At 44.1% G+C, this 20464-nt stretch overlaps 2 protein-coding genes across 5 annotated transcripts in view; one reads left to right on the plus strand and one right to left on the minus strand.

Moving 5' to 3' along the window:
* Positions 1-550: 550 nt before the first annotated feature.
* Positions 551-13259, minus strand: rps10 (ribosomal protein S10). The gene is made up of 6 exons (XM_070858878.1): positions 13155-13259; positions 12134-12283; positions 10912-11086; positions 7087-7158; positions 1046-1101; positions 551-636 (listed from the first exon to the last, which is right to left on the minus strand). Exons 2-6 carry the CDS (start codon positions 12281-12283, stop codon positions 598-600), a joined length of 492 nt encoding a protein of 163 aa, XP_070714979.1. The 5' UTR covers positions 13155-13259; the 3' UTR covers positions 551-597.
* A 203-nt stretch (positions 13260-13462) lies between these two features.
* The window catches only part of pacsin1b (protein kinase C and casein kinase substrate in neurons 1b), a 406522-nt gene continuing 399520 nt past the window's right edge, over positions 13463-20464 (plus strand). For 2 of the 4 annotated variants that reach the window (XM_070858874.1, XM_070858875.1), the window contains exon 1: positions 13789-13917. The gene's annotated coding sequence lies outside the window, so the exon portion shown is untranslated. The other 2 variants (XM_070858872.1, XM_070858877.1) reach the window with 2 other exon arrangements.

Raw genomic sequence — 20464 nt, forward strand, 5'->3', positions numbered from 1 at the left:
CTCGTTTTGTGACACTTGCTGCAGCATTCTTCCTGGCTGAAGCACTTTCACACAGGTAGGAAGATGGTTTATTTAATCTTTCCTTTTCTTATAAATGTTTATTCAGGTTGGATTTATTTGTATAATAATTGTATAAGTATAAATAAGGATTTATTGTAGAATTTAATGAGTTCCCTTCCCCCCCCCACCTCGTTCTGGACGCCTGATTTGTAGCCTGCGCCTGATTTTTTAATGTGTAGAACAGGTTTTTTCAGTTCTACAAAAATCTTCACTTGCTCCATTCTACTTTAGTTTGGAGTACATTTTCACTGTGAAAACTTTCAAATCAAGCGTCAGTGGCCGGACATGCCCCCTTTTGAAGAAAAAATTCTGTTCCAAACTAGAACTGTTCTACCTGACTAGAACTGCAGAAATAAAAATGTGGAGAATTGCGATTTCTAAGATAGTCCGTTCTCCACCAGTTGCTCCTAAAAATCAGGCGCAAATCATGTGGAAACTTGGACCCTAAATGTCTCATTTCAGTACAATGAACAATGACAGCAGAAGCAGGTTAATGTATTTCAATTGGCTTTATTTTACACAACAAATTGTACACATTTATTGAGGTTGTCCACGACCACGGCCAAATCCGCCTCTCTGTAAGACAAACAATGCAACAGTTAGCAATTTGCAAACCTCCGCAACACATCATCAATACAGTTTAAGAAAATACTAACTCAATTCACTCAAAAATCTTCCGTTATAAAACCATACAACAAAATTATGTTACCGTTTACTAACCTCATATCTATTCAATTTAGGGAGAATACACAATGTAAGCAAATCAATAATGTTTTAGTACATTTCTAGAACAATCCAATGGTTGTGGACTATTAAAGCACGATTACCAGGGTGTAGTCTATATACAACTACAATGGACAGGTTATTTTACATTGCACTCAGACTATTTGCTGCTCTGGGCCTGTAAGACATGGTCTTATTTTCTTTGGGCCACTGGATCAATAACTTTCAAATGTATTTTCCCAGCCGGAAAACCAATACTTACAAACTGGAATTCTGTAGCGGCACCGGCACCAGCTTCGGCCTTCTTGTCTGAACCAACTATAAAAACAGCAAGAGTAAAAGTAATTTATTACTTTGTTCCTGCTGGGATATATCAAAAATTCCATGGATTTTATTAAATCGGTATAATTTTAAACCCAATTCCCAAATCAATAGCACTTATTACTTCTGAATCAACACCGGCCCCGGGGCACTCACTTGTAGTGATGGCCTCGCTCACAATTTGAAGCAGCAGCTCAAGACCAGATATCCATTTCTGAAATAAATCTCACTCAGAGACAGATGAAACAAGGCAATCTAACCTCACCATGCTGACCCAAGCAAGTACAAAAAGATTGGATTCAGTTACCTTAAATTAAAAAAGGGACCCAAATGCACTTTGGTCTCGAACAACCTTCGGACTTCATGGGATCCTGGTGACTCACCATCCAAAAGCTCTGCATTTCCACCAAGCTGTGGCCTGACCGAGGACAGGCCCTCGGTCTCCAGCAACCATGGGATGCCCCTCTGGTAACTCACTGTTGCTGCCAGCATGTCCAGGGATTCTGAATGGCAGGTCTCATGCAGCTTCACACACTTGACTGCCTCGGCCTGCCAAAACCCGACAGACCTCAACCGTTAAAATCCTACTGGCACACTCAGTATCAAAGCAAGCAGCTGATCAACGAAGAGGAAACAGAGGTGCTGACGGTGCAGCAAACAAGCACCCGGTTCAGCACGGATAAAACACAGCTGTTCAACCAAATTGGGGAAAGGGCAGAGAACTTGCAGAAAGGACCAGTGACTTCAGTGGAGTTACAATAGGCCCAAGTTTCCGGTTCTGGCAAAAACGGTGCAGCTCCGAGACTTACGTGACCTGCCTGGGCTCGAAGGTGCGCCGGAATCTTCTTGAGCAATTCTCCGATCCTCCTGGAGCGTGGCGTGGCGCAGCGTAATCTCCCTGGGGCGGAGCAAGCCAATCGCAGCCTGCAGGAGGGCGGGGCTAGGGATCAGCCTTCTCATCAGTGCTGGCAGCGTTGCGCAGGTGCGTTGGAGCCTGCGCAATGGCTCAGCAGGGCGTTTTTCCCCCAGTCTGTGTTTGAATGGTGTGGGTACCGGGAAGGGATGGAGGAGCGTGGGTGGATCAAAATGATCGTAGGGCCGGAGCGAGCAGGGGTGCCTCCTCCCAGCCTCCGCCCCCCCTCCTCACTGTCAGATACAGAGAGAGAAAGAGGGACACCTTCCCTTCACATAATGGCAGGACTTCTATTTTTTATTGATTGATTGCTTATTACTTTGGTCTTGGTGCTTTAGGTGCAGGGTTCCTTTTATATTTTTAATAATTAATTGTTTATTACTTTTTGTGCTTCGTTTAGTGCTTGGTGCTTTAAATGTACTGCTTTGTTTAGTGCTTCGTGCTTTAAATGTACTTTGCTTCTTTAATGTTGTTGTGAAGGTGTTTATGGAAAATTCTGTAACTACCCCCCCGTTGTGATGTTGATGTGTCCTTTGTGTTTAATGCTTCCCACCTGCCATCTCTGGCTGTGCCTGCACTAAACTTAACTCGAGGTAAGGTTTTTCAGAACTTACAAAAGTGGACACTTACTCCATCCTAAGTTAGTTTGTAGTAAGTTTTCACTGCCGAAACAGGCCTGAGTGGCTGGACACAACCCTTTTGAAAAAAAATACCTTACCTAAAGCCAACCTAAATTACTAGAACTGGAGCAAACTAATATCCGAGAATTGCAATTTCTAACATACTCCAAACTAAACGAGTTGCTCTAAAAAACTAGGAGCAACTCCACCCGAAACTTGGGCCCATGTCGTGCACCTGAAGCCTGCACCAGATCCATTCTCACCAACAATTTTATAGATCAACCCTGAAGTTTTAAGAATCTGACTACAGCACCCTTCTGGATCCAGGGACAGCACGGGCCAGCCCACACTGCAATATGTGTGCGCAATAGGTCCGTGCAGCAGAGCAGGTTTCCAGTCGTCCTGGTTAATCCTTGCCTCTGGATAAAGGCCTAGCTCTGTCGAGCCCGTGTGGTGGCTGATGTGCAACGGTCACCACACATTAAAAAAATTCATGCACAGGCATCTTCCACCCCTCAACTGGAGTTCAGGACTGAAACATCGGGCCCTTCATTGAAACATCTGTGAACTCTTGCGGAAGCAAGTCATCCTTGTTCGAGGGACCGCCTATGATGATGGGGATCATCAATCTAGGATGCCTTGAACTCCCTCCACTATGAGGCAGCAGTGTCAATGCTGGACAACAGTCATGAGCCCCAAGCAGCTATCTATAGCGTAACAATCCCCAAATGGAAGCAGGATACATAACCCAAATAGAATGACATTACAGAACAGACCCACTGCACAGTAAGTAATAAATAGGCATGACTACAATGGCGAGCTCCAGAAACTTCAATCTTCATATAGAGAAGCACACCTACAGCAGGCAAAGGTTGAGTCACTCATCGCCACATAATCTGCAAATAACCCACGTAGCCACACATGATATGCAGAATACAGTCACAACCATCTTCAAAGCCCTAATCTCAAATTCAATAGCACAACAGCATAGCATTGACTGTGCAGAGGTGGATGGAGAAGCCATTACAGGAGATGCGCTGACTGCATCAAGACAGGTAGGAATGAAAACAGAAGTTTAATCGACGGAGATGCACGGTGCAGAAGACTCCGTTGAGCACAATGAACTTGTCAACTCTGCTGAACAACATCATCATCATCATAGGCAGTCCCTCGAAATTGAGGAAGACTTGCTTCCACCCTAAAAGTGAGTTCTCAGATGACTGAACAGTCCAATACGGGAATTACAGTCTCTGTCACAGGTGGGACAGACAGTCATTGAAAGCAAAGGTGGGTAGGGAGTCTCCTTCTGCTGCCTGAGCTTGTTCTCGGCGACAAGACTCGAGGTGCTCAGCGCCCTCCTGGATGCTTTTCCTGCACTTAGGGCGGTCTCTGGCCAGGGACTCCCAGGTGCCGGTGGGGATGTTATCAAGCTTTTTGAGGGTATCCTTGAAACGTTTCCTCTGCCCACCTGGGGCTCGCTTACCGTGTAGGAGTTCCCAGTAGAGCCCTTGCTTTGGTAGTCTTGTGTCGGGCATGCAGACAATGTGGCCCGCCCAACGGAGCCAGTCGAGTGTGGTCAGTACTTCGATACTGGGGATGTTGGCCTGATCGAGAACAGATGTTAGTAGTGCGTCTATCCTCCCAGGGGATTTGCAGGATCTTGCGGAGACATCGTTGGTGGTATTTCTCCAGTGAACATCAGAGAGATGTCAAGGAGAATCAGAAGGGATAGTACACTGGCTTCATGGTCACAAACAATCTCATTAGTGACTCTGACCAAGGTGGTCTTGGTGCTCGGTGAAGACTGGAAACCAAACTATAAGGATGTGAACAGGGAATGACAGGAGGGGTGAGAGTGCAACTGGGTGATGACGACATTCAAGATCCTCGCCAGGAAAGAAATTAGATGTAGGGTATATTAGATGTACAAGAGGATGGAGGGATCAAGGCTGTTTTTTGAACGGGTGATGACAGCAGTTTTAACAGGCAGGGGATTAGAACCCCAGGGAAGGGAGCTGTTGACGATATCCTCAGGCATTGGACCAACTGGATAAACACTTGGAGAAAAAAACTGCAGAGATAGGGGGAGAGCGGGGAATAGAACTAACTGGATTGTTCTTCGAAAGAGCTGGTACAGACTCGATAGGCTGAATGGCCTCCTGTTCTCATTATTCTATCATGAGAATTTCACATAGGCAAAAGGAAGCAAACAGAAATTCGGAGCAATCCAATGAGCTCTAGCGCCATGCCCACAAAAGTTGAATAATTACAACAAACCCAACCTCAACATCCATGTCAAGAACAGCAGGAAATTTCACTGCATACCAAAGATAGCATCATGCCAACACAGACATAAACATCACCCACCCCAAACATTAAGGTAACTAACCAACACGCCTCACAACTGTCCTTCATACACATTTTCAAAATGCCAGAATCAAAGACAGTAGCTCAGAAATTACAGAACAAGTTAAATAAAACGCTTTAGCGGGGAGAATGTTAAACAAAATTTAGCATGGATAAGTGTAAAGTAATGTGCATAGGAAAGAAAATTGAGCTAGACAATTGCTCTATGAACAGTGTTGAAACAGTTAAGTTGAAGAGACCCAGGAGTTTTACACTCAACATGTTCAACCAACGTAAAGCATCAATAAACAAAGCCAACAGCACATAGCCAGACCAGTAAAAGTTGGAGGATGTTGCGATCAAACTGTACAGTACTCTGGTCAGATCACACCTTGAGTACTGATATTTCTAGTTGCCAAGAAACAAAGGAGATGTTCAAGTTCTGAAGGCAGTGGAGACCCATAATGCTGACCTTAATGTCAGGGGGCTCAGTTTGACGAAAGGAGACATCTGAGAATTGATCTTATAGAGTTATAAAATGTATTTATATGAATGTAAAACATTAATCTGGAAAACTATTTTAAATTAAAATGCGAATACAAGGGGACACAAGTTCAAACAAAATTTGTATATTACAACTGAAGGAACCAATCCGGGCTCCACCCACTTCGTTTCCAGATTAGCTGGAAGCCATTACTGACACCAGTCTGCCCAGAAAGCTCCATGCAAACTACTGGCCCTGATGACAAGAGTGGTACTCCACATGTGCTTCACTAAGGGACGCATTTGTTCATAACTAATCAGTTATAGTTGTATGGCACGGTTGAAGTTACAAACCTATATCCTAACTTTACAACCACAAAGTGTTTTTATTATAAACTAGTTTTCCCAACACACCCACATTTGCACCACTATTAATCAAATTTAATGCTCAACTATCTGGCAGCGTTCCCAATTGTGATCCTGGACTCCCTAATTCAACTGCACACATGTCAACACTGGACGGAGTCTGGCTGGGCTCTAACAGTGCAGTTACACAATTGTTGTATAAAGCTCACATACAGATATTTCCCTTTGTCTCGATGAGTAAAGGCACCATCCAGTGTTACTTAGCCACATAGAACCAAAAGGTTCCACCCCAGCAGTGCAGAGTTAGCTGATCTCAAGATAGGGGGGGGAAACGGTTACACTCAAATACCATCATTAAGGCAACTTTTTAGCCACCTTCGAAAATGGAAATGAGAGCTGGCCAGTGGCTCAGTCACTGAAGACAAAGTGTAGCCAAACAACCCACATCTGAAGGTCCCTGCTGCAGTGTCCTTTCTACGCGGTTAGTGGATCTCAGCTGGTGCAACAGGAGCACTATAATTGGTCCACTGCCTATGGACATGTACCGTAACACAAGTTCTCACTTCCTGAAGCAAGGTCAGAAAAATCACGAAAAGGTATAATCCATGCATTTGTTGCACAGGGCGCTTCATTTAAAGTGAGCAGGATTCACAGATAAAGCCCAGAGACGACGATGCAGACTTTCAATGTCTGCTCATACTAACAGCGAGCATTTACACATTCTGGTCCTTGGCTTCCATGCCAAAAAATTTACAAAGTCACACTAAAGTCAATGAAAGATTAAAGGGAGCACCTAAGGTACCTCACTCAAGTTCAGGTTTGAATTGTTCATTCAGCAAGAGAGCGAGAAAAAGGAGTAAGAATTCCAGCATTCTTTAAAAAGGCATGGCAAAGAGAAGACATTAGCTGGGCAGAGTTCATGATTCGTCAAATTGATCAGTCAACACTAAATTTAAACAATTTAAAAAGAGCAGCCAATTTTTGTTGTCACTAGCTGTTGTTCTTAAAATGTACAAATGAGTTATTCCTATACTGATTTATAGTCAAAGGGGAAACAGTTTTTGGAGTTCTGGAGGAGAGAAACTCTCAATTTATGCTACTGAGTTCTTTGGCGGAACTATATCTAACAATTTAGAAACATATGCCTGGATTTAAAAACACACACTAAAACCAGATGCAGCCATACTTAAGTTAGACATCAACCACTTAATACTATGATGATTGCTAATGATCAATAAACTGTGAAAGACTTACGGGGAGCAGTCCGCCTATAAGTGTCTCTGTCAGCTTCACCACGAAGACGAGCTGGACGGTCCTCACCCAGACCTGCAAAAAGGTTCAGAATGTTACTATTATAGACCAGGGCCTAGATTTTAAAAGTCAGTGTTTCTGCTGGCTGAAACTACAACACAAATTTGATTTAAAGACAAACGATTAGAAAGAAAGAATGAACTTGCATTTATATAACACTTTTCATCAGGAAATCCCATAGTGCTTCACAAGCAAAAAAGTATTTTTGAAGTATAGTCACTGTTGTAATGTATGCAAACACACCAGCCAGTCTGCACCTAGCACGGCACAAAAACATCAATGAGATTATTGACAAGATAATCTATTTTAATGGTGTTGGTTGGTTGAGGGATAAATATTGATCAGGACACCAGGAAAATCCCCCAGCTCTTTGAATAGCACAGCTACCCAAGATGTGAGATGCGGACGGGGTTAATGTTTCATCCAAAGGACCTCACTAAGTGTCAGCCTGGATTATGCGCTCAAATCTATGGAGTGGGACCTAAACCCATGACCTTCTGACACAGGGGCGAGTGCTACCACTGAGCCAAGGCTGACATTAAAATTAGAGCTGAACAGTTTGTTGAACTTCAGGGAGCCAATTAATACTGAGGCAACGGGTACACAGCATTGCAACACAAAGCACCACCTGAACAAAACTAGGGCTGATTGTACAATTAGGCCAATGACACAATAGAAGATTTAGACCAGGGGTTTGGAGATCTTCATACCACAAGCCCTGTTTATCGGTCCCAAAAATCCCAGATTGCAAGCCTTGCTTATCAGTCCCAAGAAAACCCAGGTGACTCATGGAAGAATGGGGAAATTCAAATAGTAACGAATATGAAGTTACTTAGCTTAGGGTGAGAATGCTTAGATTTTTTTTTAAGCAAGTAATTTTAATTTATTTTTAATGTCTGTAACATTGCTAAAATTGGGTATTTTGCATCAATGTTCATTAGTAGCCCGCAAGGTTCGATGGTACACAACGAAGTGGCGCTAGATGACAAAGTTTGGACAACCCCAATTTAGATCAGAATCTTGCCGTAAAGTGGGTTCTAAAATTATAGCACACAAGGAAACAAATTTATACTGCATTTAAACATTTAATATAGTGCCTTGCCACAAATGTCTCAAAGAACTTCATGTACTGTGAATGACCTTTAAGTGTAGCAAACTTATAGGCAAATCCAATAAAGATTTGTTTGACAGTCTGGCCTATGAAGCAGACAGACGCAAATGCTGGTATCACCACCACACTAGGGCACATCACATCACATCACATCACAAGTATGAAACACTGGCAAAGTAAGTGAAGCACCATGTACTGCCAATGACATAGTTTCACTAGATTCAAAAGAATTTTCATATCTGGGGAATACAAAATCTAAATACGACTGATCACAGCCAAGCTCAAGTTATTTGATTCCTTCCTTCCTGTACTGTATACAATCTATGACCTGAATAGGCTGCAGATCTGTTAACTGGCCTTCATCAATCCTCTCCGAGCTGGCTGCGTTAAAGTGCATGAGGTGCTTGAGTAACTGTTTTACTGCTTGTGGAAAGCAGCTGGAGATTGGATCTCTCAGGCAACACAGGGATCGAATTCCACAGAACCTTTGAGCACCAACATGCTGTACTACCATTCATACACAGCCTGACTATAACGCTTTCCTCCAAAGCTCATTGCAAGTTCACAATCATTGCTCTGCTCTTAGGAACTGTACTGTTCAGACACTGGGCATGTACCACCAGAAAGGAGAGCTACTCCAAAGACCGCTAGCAGTTGAGTTACATAGCATCATAAGCACAAGTCCAAAAAGCTTCACATTTACTCAGAATACTGGGGCACTCGAGACCAGACCATTCAGCCCCTTGAGCTTGTTCCATCATTCATGGCTGACCGTAGCTTAACTCCATCTACCCATCATCATAGGCAGTCCCTCGAAATCGAGGAAGACTTGCTTCCACTCCAAAAGTGAGTTCTCAGGTGACTGAACAGTCCAATACGGGAATTAGTCTCTGTCGCAGGTGGGACAGACTATCATTGGAGGAAAGGGTGGGTGGGGAGTCTGGCTTGCTGCACGCGCGTTCCGCTGTCTGCGCTTGTTTTCTGCATGCTCCCGGTGACGAGACTCGAGGACCTTCATCCTGTAACCCTTAATACCCTTGTCTATCAAAAATCTATCAATCTCAGTTTTGAAATTTTCAATTGATCTAGCCTGAACAACGTTTTGGGGGAGCGAGTTCCAACTGCCCTTTGTGTAAAAAATAAAAGTGCGTCCTGACATTACCCCGGAATAGCCTAGCTCTAATTTTAACGTTATGCCCTCTTATTCTGGACTGATTAAAATATAAGTGCAAGTCACAACCATCGCCGTTATTATTTGTGATGACAGCACAACTTTATTTTGGTTTGGATCAATACACAACATTAACAGGGAGAAACCGGTTTTGAGCTGGATGTATAGGAATACACAGGTACCATTGCCACTTCAGCTGGAAAGTGTGGCATAATATAACTGAGAATGGTCATTAACAATTGCTGCAGACACAACGTTGCTATAATCAAAATGAACATTAACAGCTTCTCAATAAGGATCCTTTCTGCCTGGGCCTTCCAGGGTAGTAAATCTGATTCCTAGCTATCCATATGATCTTCCTTTTCTGTGTCCCAAATTCATTTTTGCTTACAGTGAGTGAGCCAAGGAGAATGTGCTCACCAGGCCCCATTTGACCTAAAGTTTAAAAAGACTAATAGAAGACTTCACAGACACCGCGCTGAAAATTCTGGCCTCGCTGGGTCCGTACGAAGTGCGCACGGACCCAGCGAGGTCCTGCAAAAGCCAGTTTTAGGAGCGCGATGCACATGCATCGAAAACCAGCTCTTCCAATGTCAAGATTTCTCTCGACAGATCCTCCGCATCCCCGGGAGAAGGACATTCGCGCAGCAGAGATTGGGCATATTTGCCCAACAAATGTCCTTCAAACTTTTACACCTGGTAAAAACAGGCGCATAGCTTACTTTTACCAGCGTAAGAGTTTTAAAGCATATAAAAATTAAATTTAATCATTTTTATGTTAAAAACCCTGTCCATTAATGTAAGTTTATTTTAAACCGTATTAAAACACGCACAAAAAATTTCCAAAAATATTATTTTTTCTAAAACATTTAATTAACTTAAATTTTTTTCAGGTCGGAGACGTCCCTCCAAAGGAAGCCTCCAATCTCAATTTCCCCCCCACTGTATCTGGAAGAAACACCCAAACGAGAAATCTATGGCCATTATTCCAGAGCGCATTTCCCAATGGTACTGCGTTAACATTACGCACACAAACTAATGAAATAGCAGTAAAAGAATGTAATGTAGGAAACACAGCAACCTCCCACTAACAGCAATGTGATAATGACCAGACAATCGTTGATTAGCGATGTTAAATTTTAAGGATAAATATTGGCCAGGACACCAGGATTAACTCCCCTGCTCTTCTTCGAAATAGCACCATGGGATCTTTTACTTCCACCTAAGAGGGCAGACTGGGCCTTGGTTTAACGTCTCACCTGAAAGACGGCACCTCCGACAGTGCAGCACTCCCTCAGTACTGCACTGGAGTGTCAGCTTAGATTTTTGTGCTCAAGTCCCTGGAGTGGGGCTTGAACGAACAACCTTCTTAAGTGCAAAATCAAAATGGATTATAAAGTGCTGTGTTTAAACATATAGAATTGGAGCTCTGGTCAAGCTTGTATACTTTTGACAATTGCTGGATTAAATACCAGTGAAGTTTTACCTTTAGGCCTTGGCCTGGCTGTCTCAGGACGGGTCTGGCGACGTAGAGTGGCAGGAACAATTTCTGGAGGAAGGTGAAGGTAGTCACGCAGGTACTGGATGCCCTCATTAGTCAAGTACCAGTAGAAATGTCGCCATGCAAACTGCTCCTTTACATAACCACGAGATTTCAAAGACTGCACATCAAGAAAGAACAAGTTAATGTCAGGTTTTTCCAACTTTAAGTGTCTCTGGTACACAACTCGTCTTACAAAATACAATTCCGTCATGCGTAACACACATTCCAGGATTCTGAATTACTAGCTCCAATAAAGCAAACTAAAAAGGGACCAACATGCAGCTTTTGGGCAAAAGCAGAAATCTATCCTTTTGTTCAAATGTCCAAAGTATGGTTTTCTCTTGTTACCACTCCAACTCTCATGTTACTGGTTCATATATTGTAGCATAGACTGGGTCTCAGTTTTAACATCTCACCTGAAAGATGGCACCTCCGACAGTGCAGCACTGCCTCAGTACTGCACTAGAGTGTCAGCCCAGATTTTTGTGCTCAAATTTCTGGCTTCCCTAGACCCTAGGTGATCCATGAGATAATCCACCAGACAAGCTATTATCAACTGTAAGATTTTAAACTTATTACTTCTATGCTACATCCTAATTTTAAAAAAATCTCTGCGATGATTGCACCATTTTCTTTTGGTAGCTGACACTGTCTTTCTGAATTTAGGCAAATGCGCCCCGAGGACTGTATCAATATTGAATGACAGAAATGGTAGAATGCTGTAATGAATAGATATTTCTATGGTTACCCAAGGCTACTGCAGGTAGATTCTGCCTCCTCTTTTTAAAGTGTCCTTCCTTTTTCTATTGCTGCCACGGCTACAAACGATGAAGTAGACTGCCATATTGTCTTTTGTATGAATCTCAGGCTACAATCCCACTACTCTGCATTTCTCAAATATTTTTTGCTGGCCTTGAGCTTAAAAACACAGATCTGAGAACTCTGGACCAATGGAACATTCCACCCACGAGTCCAGAACACCCCCCCAAAGCATTTCAACAGTTAGTATATCTTTGGAAAGCCCAAATACCCGATTTGTGAGCTATGTACGTGCCATCTTTTGATTATTTTTGTAAAAAGAATGGAACAATGCAGCACACCATGCAATCATTGGAAATAGCATGCATGGGTAAACTTGCCTAAGCTTTTGTTAGAAATACGATACCTGCATAGCCTTCATTACGTGCAGGTTAGGGACGTTCTTGTCTGCCAGCTCTGGATGTTTTGGCATATGCACGTCCTTCTTGGCCACCATTACACCCTCCTTGAAGAGGAGCTCATAGATAGCAATACGGTTCTTCTTCGGCATCAACATCTGAATTAAAAACAGAACTAGGTTCCTCAATATTGGAATTCCACAAACCCTAATTTGTTTGCAACGTAATTATTAGCTGATCTCTCCCAATATTTAACCTAACCAGATGTAGACATTCACGACAACGTTTCATACCTTTTATAATAAGCATTTTGTAAGTACGTTCTAAAACTTATTATACTGCTGAGAGCTGTATATTGTCTTTAAAACAAATTCACACTGAAGCTAAAATAATGGGCAAAGCAAACTACTCACAATGGATTATGCTGTCTTTAGGTTTATTAGTTACATTTACAGATGAAATATGATCCGTCTTGCAATTTGAAATATATAGAATGACAGGGATACTAAAGGGTAAACTTGGGAATGCAGCGACTGCAGCCAAGTTATGATCTTTTGGAGATTACTCGAATCGCGGGTTTTTTGGGTGTGTTTTTATTTCTCAACGTTCATAATATACATTGTAGTAAATGCTCAACATCCACTGTTACAGCAACTCGTCTCAAAACTACTGCACAGGAGGACTACTTCATGTTGGTGATGCCAAGAAAAGGTCAATTAACTCTCAACATTAATGGTAACAGCACAAAATAAACTAAAAGAACTTTGCAACCACAGTACGTTTTGCGGAAAGATGGTACAGTAACTTTTACTCATAGAATTGATGCAGCCTGAGGCCTACCCTCTCTCTCTACATCACCATTGCCGGTAAGCAATATGTAAGTTATCCAAGAAACATGTATGAAGTTTTTAGAAATGATTGCGTGAATAAATGCAGATGACGTATATGAACTATTATTGAGCTGCTGAAGGTTGAAGCCATTGGGATGTTAGAGATATTTGAGGATTTCCAAATTGGCGGACTCCATACCTTAACTGCTTATAATGAGCCGACAGCACGAAAAGACAGAGCATGCGCACTCGCTGCCTCTTCCTCCTTCAGCGAGGTCCCGCGCATGGAGCCCGAGCAAGGCGCCTGATTCAAATTAAACTTTTTAATTTTCGAATTTTTTTAAAACTATTGAGCTGTGCTTAAAAACACGCCAGTTTAACAGATATGAAAGATCGTTATTTTGCAATCAAAGAGTAAAAGCAGGGCGGATTGGGCAAGCGCGGGTCTGGCAGAGGAGCCGTTACTGGTGATTTAAACTGGCTGCGCGAGCGAGCGGTCTTGGGCGGAGCTGGAGCTTGAGCGCGGTGTTGTGGCGGGGATTGAGCTTTATTCCCCTCCATCTCAGAGTTTAAAGAGCGGGGAGCTTCAGCCGCGCTGCCCGCCGGGAGTTGTAGTTCCTGTGACGGTGAGTAGCCTTTGAGCATCAGTGCCAGCGGGGCATTGAGTGGGTTACCGAGTGACCGGTGCCGGGGGCACCGAAGCATTGAGAGAATGACCGGGGGCACCGACTGACTGGTACTGGGGGCACCCAGGCATTGCGAGAATTACCGGGGGCACCCAGGCATTGCGAGAGTTACTGGGGGAACTGAGTGAGTTACCGGGGGAACCCAGGCATTGAGTGAATTACCAGTGGCATTGAATTCAATGTTTGAATCCCTTCAATCCTGCTTTCGCCCCTGCCACAGTACCGAAACTGCTCTCATTAAAGTCACAAATGATATCCTTTGTGACTATGACAAAGGTAAACTATCTCTCTTCATCCTTCTGTCTGCAGCCTTTAACATAGTTGACCACTCCATCCATCTCCAACGCCTCTCCACCAATGTCCAGCTGGGTGGGACTGCACTCGCCTGGTTCCATTCTTATCTATGTAATCGTAGCCAGAAAATCTCCAGCAATGGCTTCTCTTCTCACTCCTGCATCGTTACCTCCGGTGTCCCCCAAGGATCTGTACTTGGTCCCCTCTTATTTCTCATCTATATGCTGCCCCTTGGCGATATCTTCTGAAAACACGGTGTCACTTTCTACATGTACGCTGACGACACCCAGCTCTACCCCTCCACCACTTCTCTCGACCCCTCCATGGTATCTAAATTGTCAGATTGCTTGTCTGACATCCAGTACTGGTTGAGCAGAAATTTTCTCCAATTAAATATTGGGCAGACCATTATCTTTGGTGCCTGCCACAAACTGCACTCCCTAACCACTGACTCTATCCCTCTCCCTAGCATCAATCTGAGGATGAACAAGACTGTTTGCAACCTAGGTGTCATATTTGAACCTGAAATGAGTTTCCAGCCACATATGCGCAGCATAACTAAAACCGCCTTTTTCCACCTCCATAACATTGCCTGCCTCTGCCTCTGCCTCAGCTCTTCTGCTGCTGAAACCCTCATTCATGCCTTTGTTACCTCTAGACTTGACTACTCCAACTCACTCCTGGCCAGCCTTCCACATTCCACACTACGTAAACTTGAAGTCATCCAAAATTCAAAGGCCCATGTACTAACCCGCACCAAGTCACAATCACCCATCACACCTGTGCTTTCTGACCTACATTGGCTCCCAGTTAAGCAACACCTCGATTTCAAAATTCTCAGCCTTATTTACAAATCACACCATGGCCTTTCCCCTCCCTATATCTCTCATCTTTTACAGCCTCACAACCCCGCAAGATGTCTGCGCTCCTCAAATTCTGGCCTCTTGAACATCCCTCATGATAACTGCTCAACCATCGGTGGACGTGCCTTCAGCTGCCTGGGCCCTAAGCTCTGGAACTCCCTCCCTAAACCTCCCCACCTCTCTATCTCTCTTTCCTCTTTTAAGACGCTCGTTAAAACCTAGCTCATTAAACAAGCTTTTAGTCATCTGCCTTAATTTCTTCTGTGGCTTGGTGTCAAATTTATCTGTTGGTCTGTAACAAGCGCCTTAGGACGTTTTACTACGTTAAAGGCATTTTTAATAGTTGCTAATAATAATAATATTATGTGAGTTAATACTAATTATTACTGGGTGAGTTACTGGGGGCACCCAGACACTGAATGAGTTACCGAGGGCATTCAGTGACCGTCATTGGGGTCACCCAGACACCGAGTGACCGTCACCGGGGTCATCATCATCCTCATAGGCAGTCCCTCGAATCGATGATGACTTACTTCCACGTCAAAAAGTTCACGGGTGTTTCAATGTTAGAAACAGAAACATAGAAAATAGGTGCAGGAGTAGGCTATTCGGCCCTTCGAGCCTGCACCACATTCAATAAGATCATGGCTGATCATTCACCTCAGTACCCCTTTCCTGCTTTTTCTCCATACCCCTTGATCCCTTTAGCCGTAAGGGTCATATCTAACTTCCTCTTGAATATATCCAATGAACTGGCATCAACAACTCTCTGCGGTAGGGAATTCCACAAGTTAACAACTCTCTGAGTGAAGAAGTTTCTCCTCATTTCAGTCCGAAATGGTTTACCCCTTATCCTTAGACTGTGTCCCCTGGTTCTGGACTTCCCCAACATCAGGAACATTCTTCCTGCATCTAACCTGTCCAGTCCCGTCAGAATTTTATATTTTTCTATGAGATCCCCTCTCATCCTTCTAAACTCCAGTGAATAAAGGCCCAGTCGATCCAGTCTCTCCTCATATGTCAGTCCAGCCATCCCAGGAATCAGTCTGGTGAACCTTTGCTGAACTCCCTCAATAGCAAGAATGTCCTTCCTCAGATTAGGAAACCAAAACTGAACACAATATTTCCAGGTGAGGCCTCACCAAGGCCCTGTACAACTGCAGTAAGTCCTCCCTGCTCCTATACTCATATCCCCTAGCTATGAAGGCCAACATACCATTTGCCTTCTTCACCGCCTACTGTAACTGCATGCCAACTTTCAATGACTGATGTACCATGACACCCAGGCCTCGTTGCACCTCCCCTTTTCCTAATCTGCCGCCATTCAGATGATCTGCCTTTGTGTTTTTGCCCCCAAAGTGGATAACCTCACATTTATCCACATTATACTGCATCTGCCATGCATTTGCCCACTCACCTAATCTGTCCAAGTCACCCTGCGGCCTCTTGGCATCCTCCTCACAGCTCACACTGCCACCCAGTTTAGTGTCATCTGCAAACTTAGAGATATTACACTCAATTCCTTCATCCAAATCATTAATTTGTATTGTAAATAGCTGGGGTCCCAGCACTGAGCCCTGCGGCACCCCACTAGTCACTGCCTGCCATTCTGAAAAGGACCCGTTTATCCCGACTCTCTGCTTCCTGTCTGCCAACCAATTCTCTAATCACGTCAGTACATTACCCCCAATACCATGTGCTTTAATTTTGCACACCAATCTCTTGTGTGGGACCTTGTCAAAGCCTTTTGAAAGTCCAAATACACCACATCCACTGGTTCTCCCTTGTCCACTCTACTAGTTACATCCTCAAATAATTCCAGAAGATTTGTCAAACATGATTTCCCTTTCATAAATCTATGCTGACTTGGACCAATCCTATCACTGCTTTCCAAATGCGCTGTTACTTCATCTTTAATAATTGATTCCAACATTTTCCCCACTACTGATGTCAGGCTAACTGGTCTATAATTACCCGTTTTCTCTCTCCTTTTTTAAAAAGTGGTGTTACATTAGCTACCTTCCAGTCCATAGGAACTGATCCAGAGTCGACAGACTGTTGGAAAATGATCACCAATGCATCCACTATTTCTAGGGCCACTTCCTTCAGTACTCTGGGATGCAGACTATCAGGCCCTGGGGATTTATCGGCCTTCAATCGCATCAATTTCCCGAACACAATTTCCCACCTAATAAGAATATCCTTCAGTTCCTCCTTCTCACTAGACCCTCGGTCCCCTAGTACATCCGGAAGGTTATTTGTGTCTTCCTTCGTGAAGACAGAACCAAAGTATTTGTTCAAATGGTCTGCCATTTCTTTGTTCCCCATTATAAATTCACCTGAATCTGACTGTCTTCACTAATCTTTTTCTCTTCACATATCTATAGAAGCTTTTGCAGTCAGTTTTTATGTTGCCGGCAAGCTTCCTCTCATATTCTATTTTACCCCTCCTAATTAAACCCTTTGTCTTCCTCTGCTGAATTCTAAATTTCTCCCAGTCCTCAGGTTTGCTGCTTTTTCTGGCCAATTTATATGCCTCTTCCTTGGATTTAACACTATCCTTAATTTCCCTTGTTAGTCACGGTTGAGCCACCTTCCCTGTTTTATTTTTACTCCAGACAGGGATGTACATTTGTTGAAGTTCATCCATGTGATCTTTAAATGTTTGCCATTGCCTATCCACCGTCAACCCTTTAAGTATCACTCACCAGTCTATTCTAGCCAATTCACATCTCATACCATCGAAGTTACCTTTCCTTAAGTTCAGGACCCTAGTCTCTGAATTAACTGTGTCACTCTGCATCTTAGTAAAGAATTCTATCATATTATGGTCACTCTTCCCCAAGGGGCCTTGCACAACAAGATTGCTAATTAGTCCTTTCTCATTGCACATCACCCAATCTAGGATGGCCAGCTCTTTAGTTGAGTCCTCGGCATATTGGTCCAGAAAACCATCCCTAATACACTCCAGGAAATCCTCCTCCACCGTATTGCTACCAGTTTGGTTAGCCCAATCTATATGTAGATTAAAGTCGCCCATGATAACTGCTGTACCTTTATTACATGCATCCCTAATTTCTTGTTTGATGCTGTCCCCAACTTCATTACTACTGTTTGGTGGTCTGTACACAACTCCCACTAGTGTTTTCTGCCCTTTGGTATGCCGCAGCTCCACCTATACAGATTCCACATCATCCAAGCTAATGTCCTTCCTTACTATTGCGTTAATTTCCGCTAAAACCTGCAATGCTACCCCACCTCCTTTTCCTTTCTGTTTATCCTTCCTGAATGTTGAATACCCCTGGATGTTGAGTTCCCAGTCTTGGTCACCCTGGAGCCATGTCTCTGTGATGCCAATTATATCATATTCATTAATTGCTGCCTGTGCAGTTAATTCATCCACCTTTTTCAGAATACTCCTCGCATTGAGGCACAGAGCCTTCAGGCTTGTCTTTTTAACACACGTTGCCCTTTTAGAATTTTGCTGCAATGTGGCCCTTTTTGCTTTTTGCTTTTCTTCTTTCTATTCTTTGCTTCTGCCCCCATTCTACTTCCCTCTGTCTCCCTGCATAGGTTCCCATCCCCTTGCCATATTAGTTTAACGCCTCCCCAACAGCACTAGCAAACACTCCCCATAGGACATTGGTTCCGGTCCTGCCCAGGTGCAGACTGTCCAGTTTGTACTGGTCCCACCTCCCCCAGAACCTATGATGGACCTAAAATTCCAGGTCCAAACTAAATCTTGAAGGGTGGAAGATGCCTGTGCTTGGATTTTTTAAGGTGTGGTGACCGTTGCACACCAGCCACCACACGGGCTTGACAGAGCTAGGTCTTGGTCCAATCGCAAGGGTTAACCAAGACGGCTGGAGACTAGCTCTGCTGCACGGACCTAATGCGCACGCATAACCCAGTGTGGGCTGACCCGTGCTGCCCCTGGACCCTCGCCTCTCCTGGGCCCTGAACTCTCGCCTCTCCTGGGCCCCGATCACATCCCTCTCCAATTTCTCGCTGTTCCTTCGCCCTGACCCCGCCGCTCCTGCAGTACCTGTCCACGCTCCAATCACCGACCTGGACCTTGATGACGTCACTCTTCGCTGCCGTTGCTTTCCTGCTCCAGCTCGCGCTGCTCCCTGGAGTGGTATGCTGCCACGCTGCTCCTTCCGCTCCCTGGCCCGCTCCGACGGTGCTCACAGGCCAGGGGCCGCGCAGACTGCTGGGCTAATCTGCCACGCTGCTCCTTCTGCTTCCAGAACTGTGGCTCTAATGATGTCACCCAGACACCGAGTGACAGTCATGGGGAGCACCCAGATACCGAGTGATTGTCACCGGGGACACCCCGGACACCCAGTCCCCTCGGCCGCCTTCTGTGCTGTATCTTTCTAGGAATTATATGAACTTATCTGTTTCCTTAACGATCTTGAATATCTCCCCTGAATATTCTCTTCAGAGTGAACAATCTCTGGCTCTTCACCCCGCTCCTCCCCCCCCCAGTCCCCTCCCCAGCAATGTATTAGTTTGGTTGCACTAACTCCAGTGCTTGAATATCCTTGCAGTAGTACAGTGACCAGAATCGTACAAAGTATTCCAGATGTCGCTACACCAGCTCCTTGTTTAGATTCATTTTCACCTCCTCGGTTTTGTACTTTATCCCTCTAGCTATACATCCTGAGATCTATTTAAGTTCCCTTACTGCTGTCACGTGCTTTGCTGTTGATTTTAATGAACAATCCACCAATACTCCCAGATTGCTTTCTTGTGTTGCATATGTCAACCTAAAAACTCTCAAAACCTGGCGGACAATGTCATTAAAAGCTGACACAGCTCCCCAAAAATCTAACCACTCAAATAACAAGCAATAAATCAAAAATTGCACTGAAGTTAGACCTTTTACCGATGATGGGTTCATAAAAATCTGAATTGTTACCATCGTCAAATCCTATGTGAAACTATAATTGTTCTCTCTGCCTAATTGGGATTTTCAAGTGATTCCTCTACAAATGTATAAGCATTCAATACATTTTCTTTTTTTGTATCAGTTAATGATCGTTAAGCATGATGAAGCATTAGGCTAAATTGTCTAGAACATCAAGATGGCTGGCAAATTGCAAGCTGGCCTATGTAGGTTTACCACATAGAAGGCAAATGCCTGTCAGATAGCTGATAAGGGAACTCTGAGACTTGGAACAACAGCTGCTGAATGGCATTAGCTGGAAGTTGGGTATGTGAGCGTATGCTTTTATATCTGGGCTTGGTGCCTACCATGGGTGGGCTGCAGATAGACAAGCAGCTGCTGCCAAAGCTTTGCAGCGCCAACGGTTAAGAAATGCCATTCAGTAGGCCAAGGTGTGTGTGTCCTTGCTGCAGCCAGGAGGGTGCTGGCAGTGCACTCACATTTCTGATGAGTTGCGCTGTCATGAGGAGCTCCTGATATTTGGAGTTACTCGGGACACAAACCTACAGTTGCCAGCTGCCTAATTCACCAACTAGTAACTATCCTCCTTTTTGGGGGAGGGAGATATATGGGTAGCCTCTTGGGGACTGAGTTTGAGTTTCTGGTCAATGGTGACCCCCAAGTTGAATGGCAGAGACTTGGCAATGATAATCCCATTGAATGTCAACAAGAGGTAATTAGGCTCTCCCTTGTTGGAGATGGTCCCTACCTGGCA

The sequence above is a fragment of the Pristiophorus japonicus genome, chromosome 17 (assembly GCF_044704955.1).
Source record: "Pristiophorus japonicus isolate sPriJap1 chromosome 17, sPriJap1.hap1, whole genome shotgun sequence".
Classification (NCBI taxonomy): domain Eukaryota; kingdom Metazoa; phylum Chordata; class Chondrichthyes; family Pristiophoridae; genus Pristiophorus; species Pristiophorus japonicus.

Coding starts and splice junctions, on each gene's coding strand:
- rps10 (XM_070858878.1), bottom strand. CDS start 12,283: ATGTTGATGCCGAAGAAGAACCGTATTGCTATCTATGAGCTCCTCTTC. Junction 7,159..10,911: donor AGCCAGGCCAAGGCCTAAAG/GTAAAACTTCAC, acceptor ACCTTTTTGCAG/GTCTGGGTGAGGACCGTCCA. Junction 1,102..7,086: donor TTATAGGCGGACTGCTCCCC/GTAAGTCTTTCA, acceptor CTGTTTTTATAG/TTGGTTCAGACAAGAAGGCC.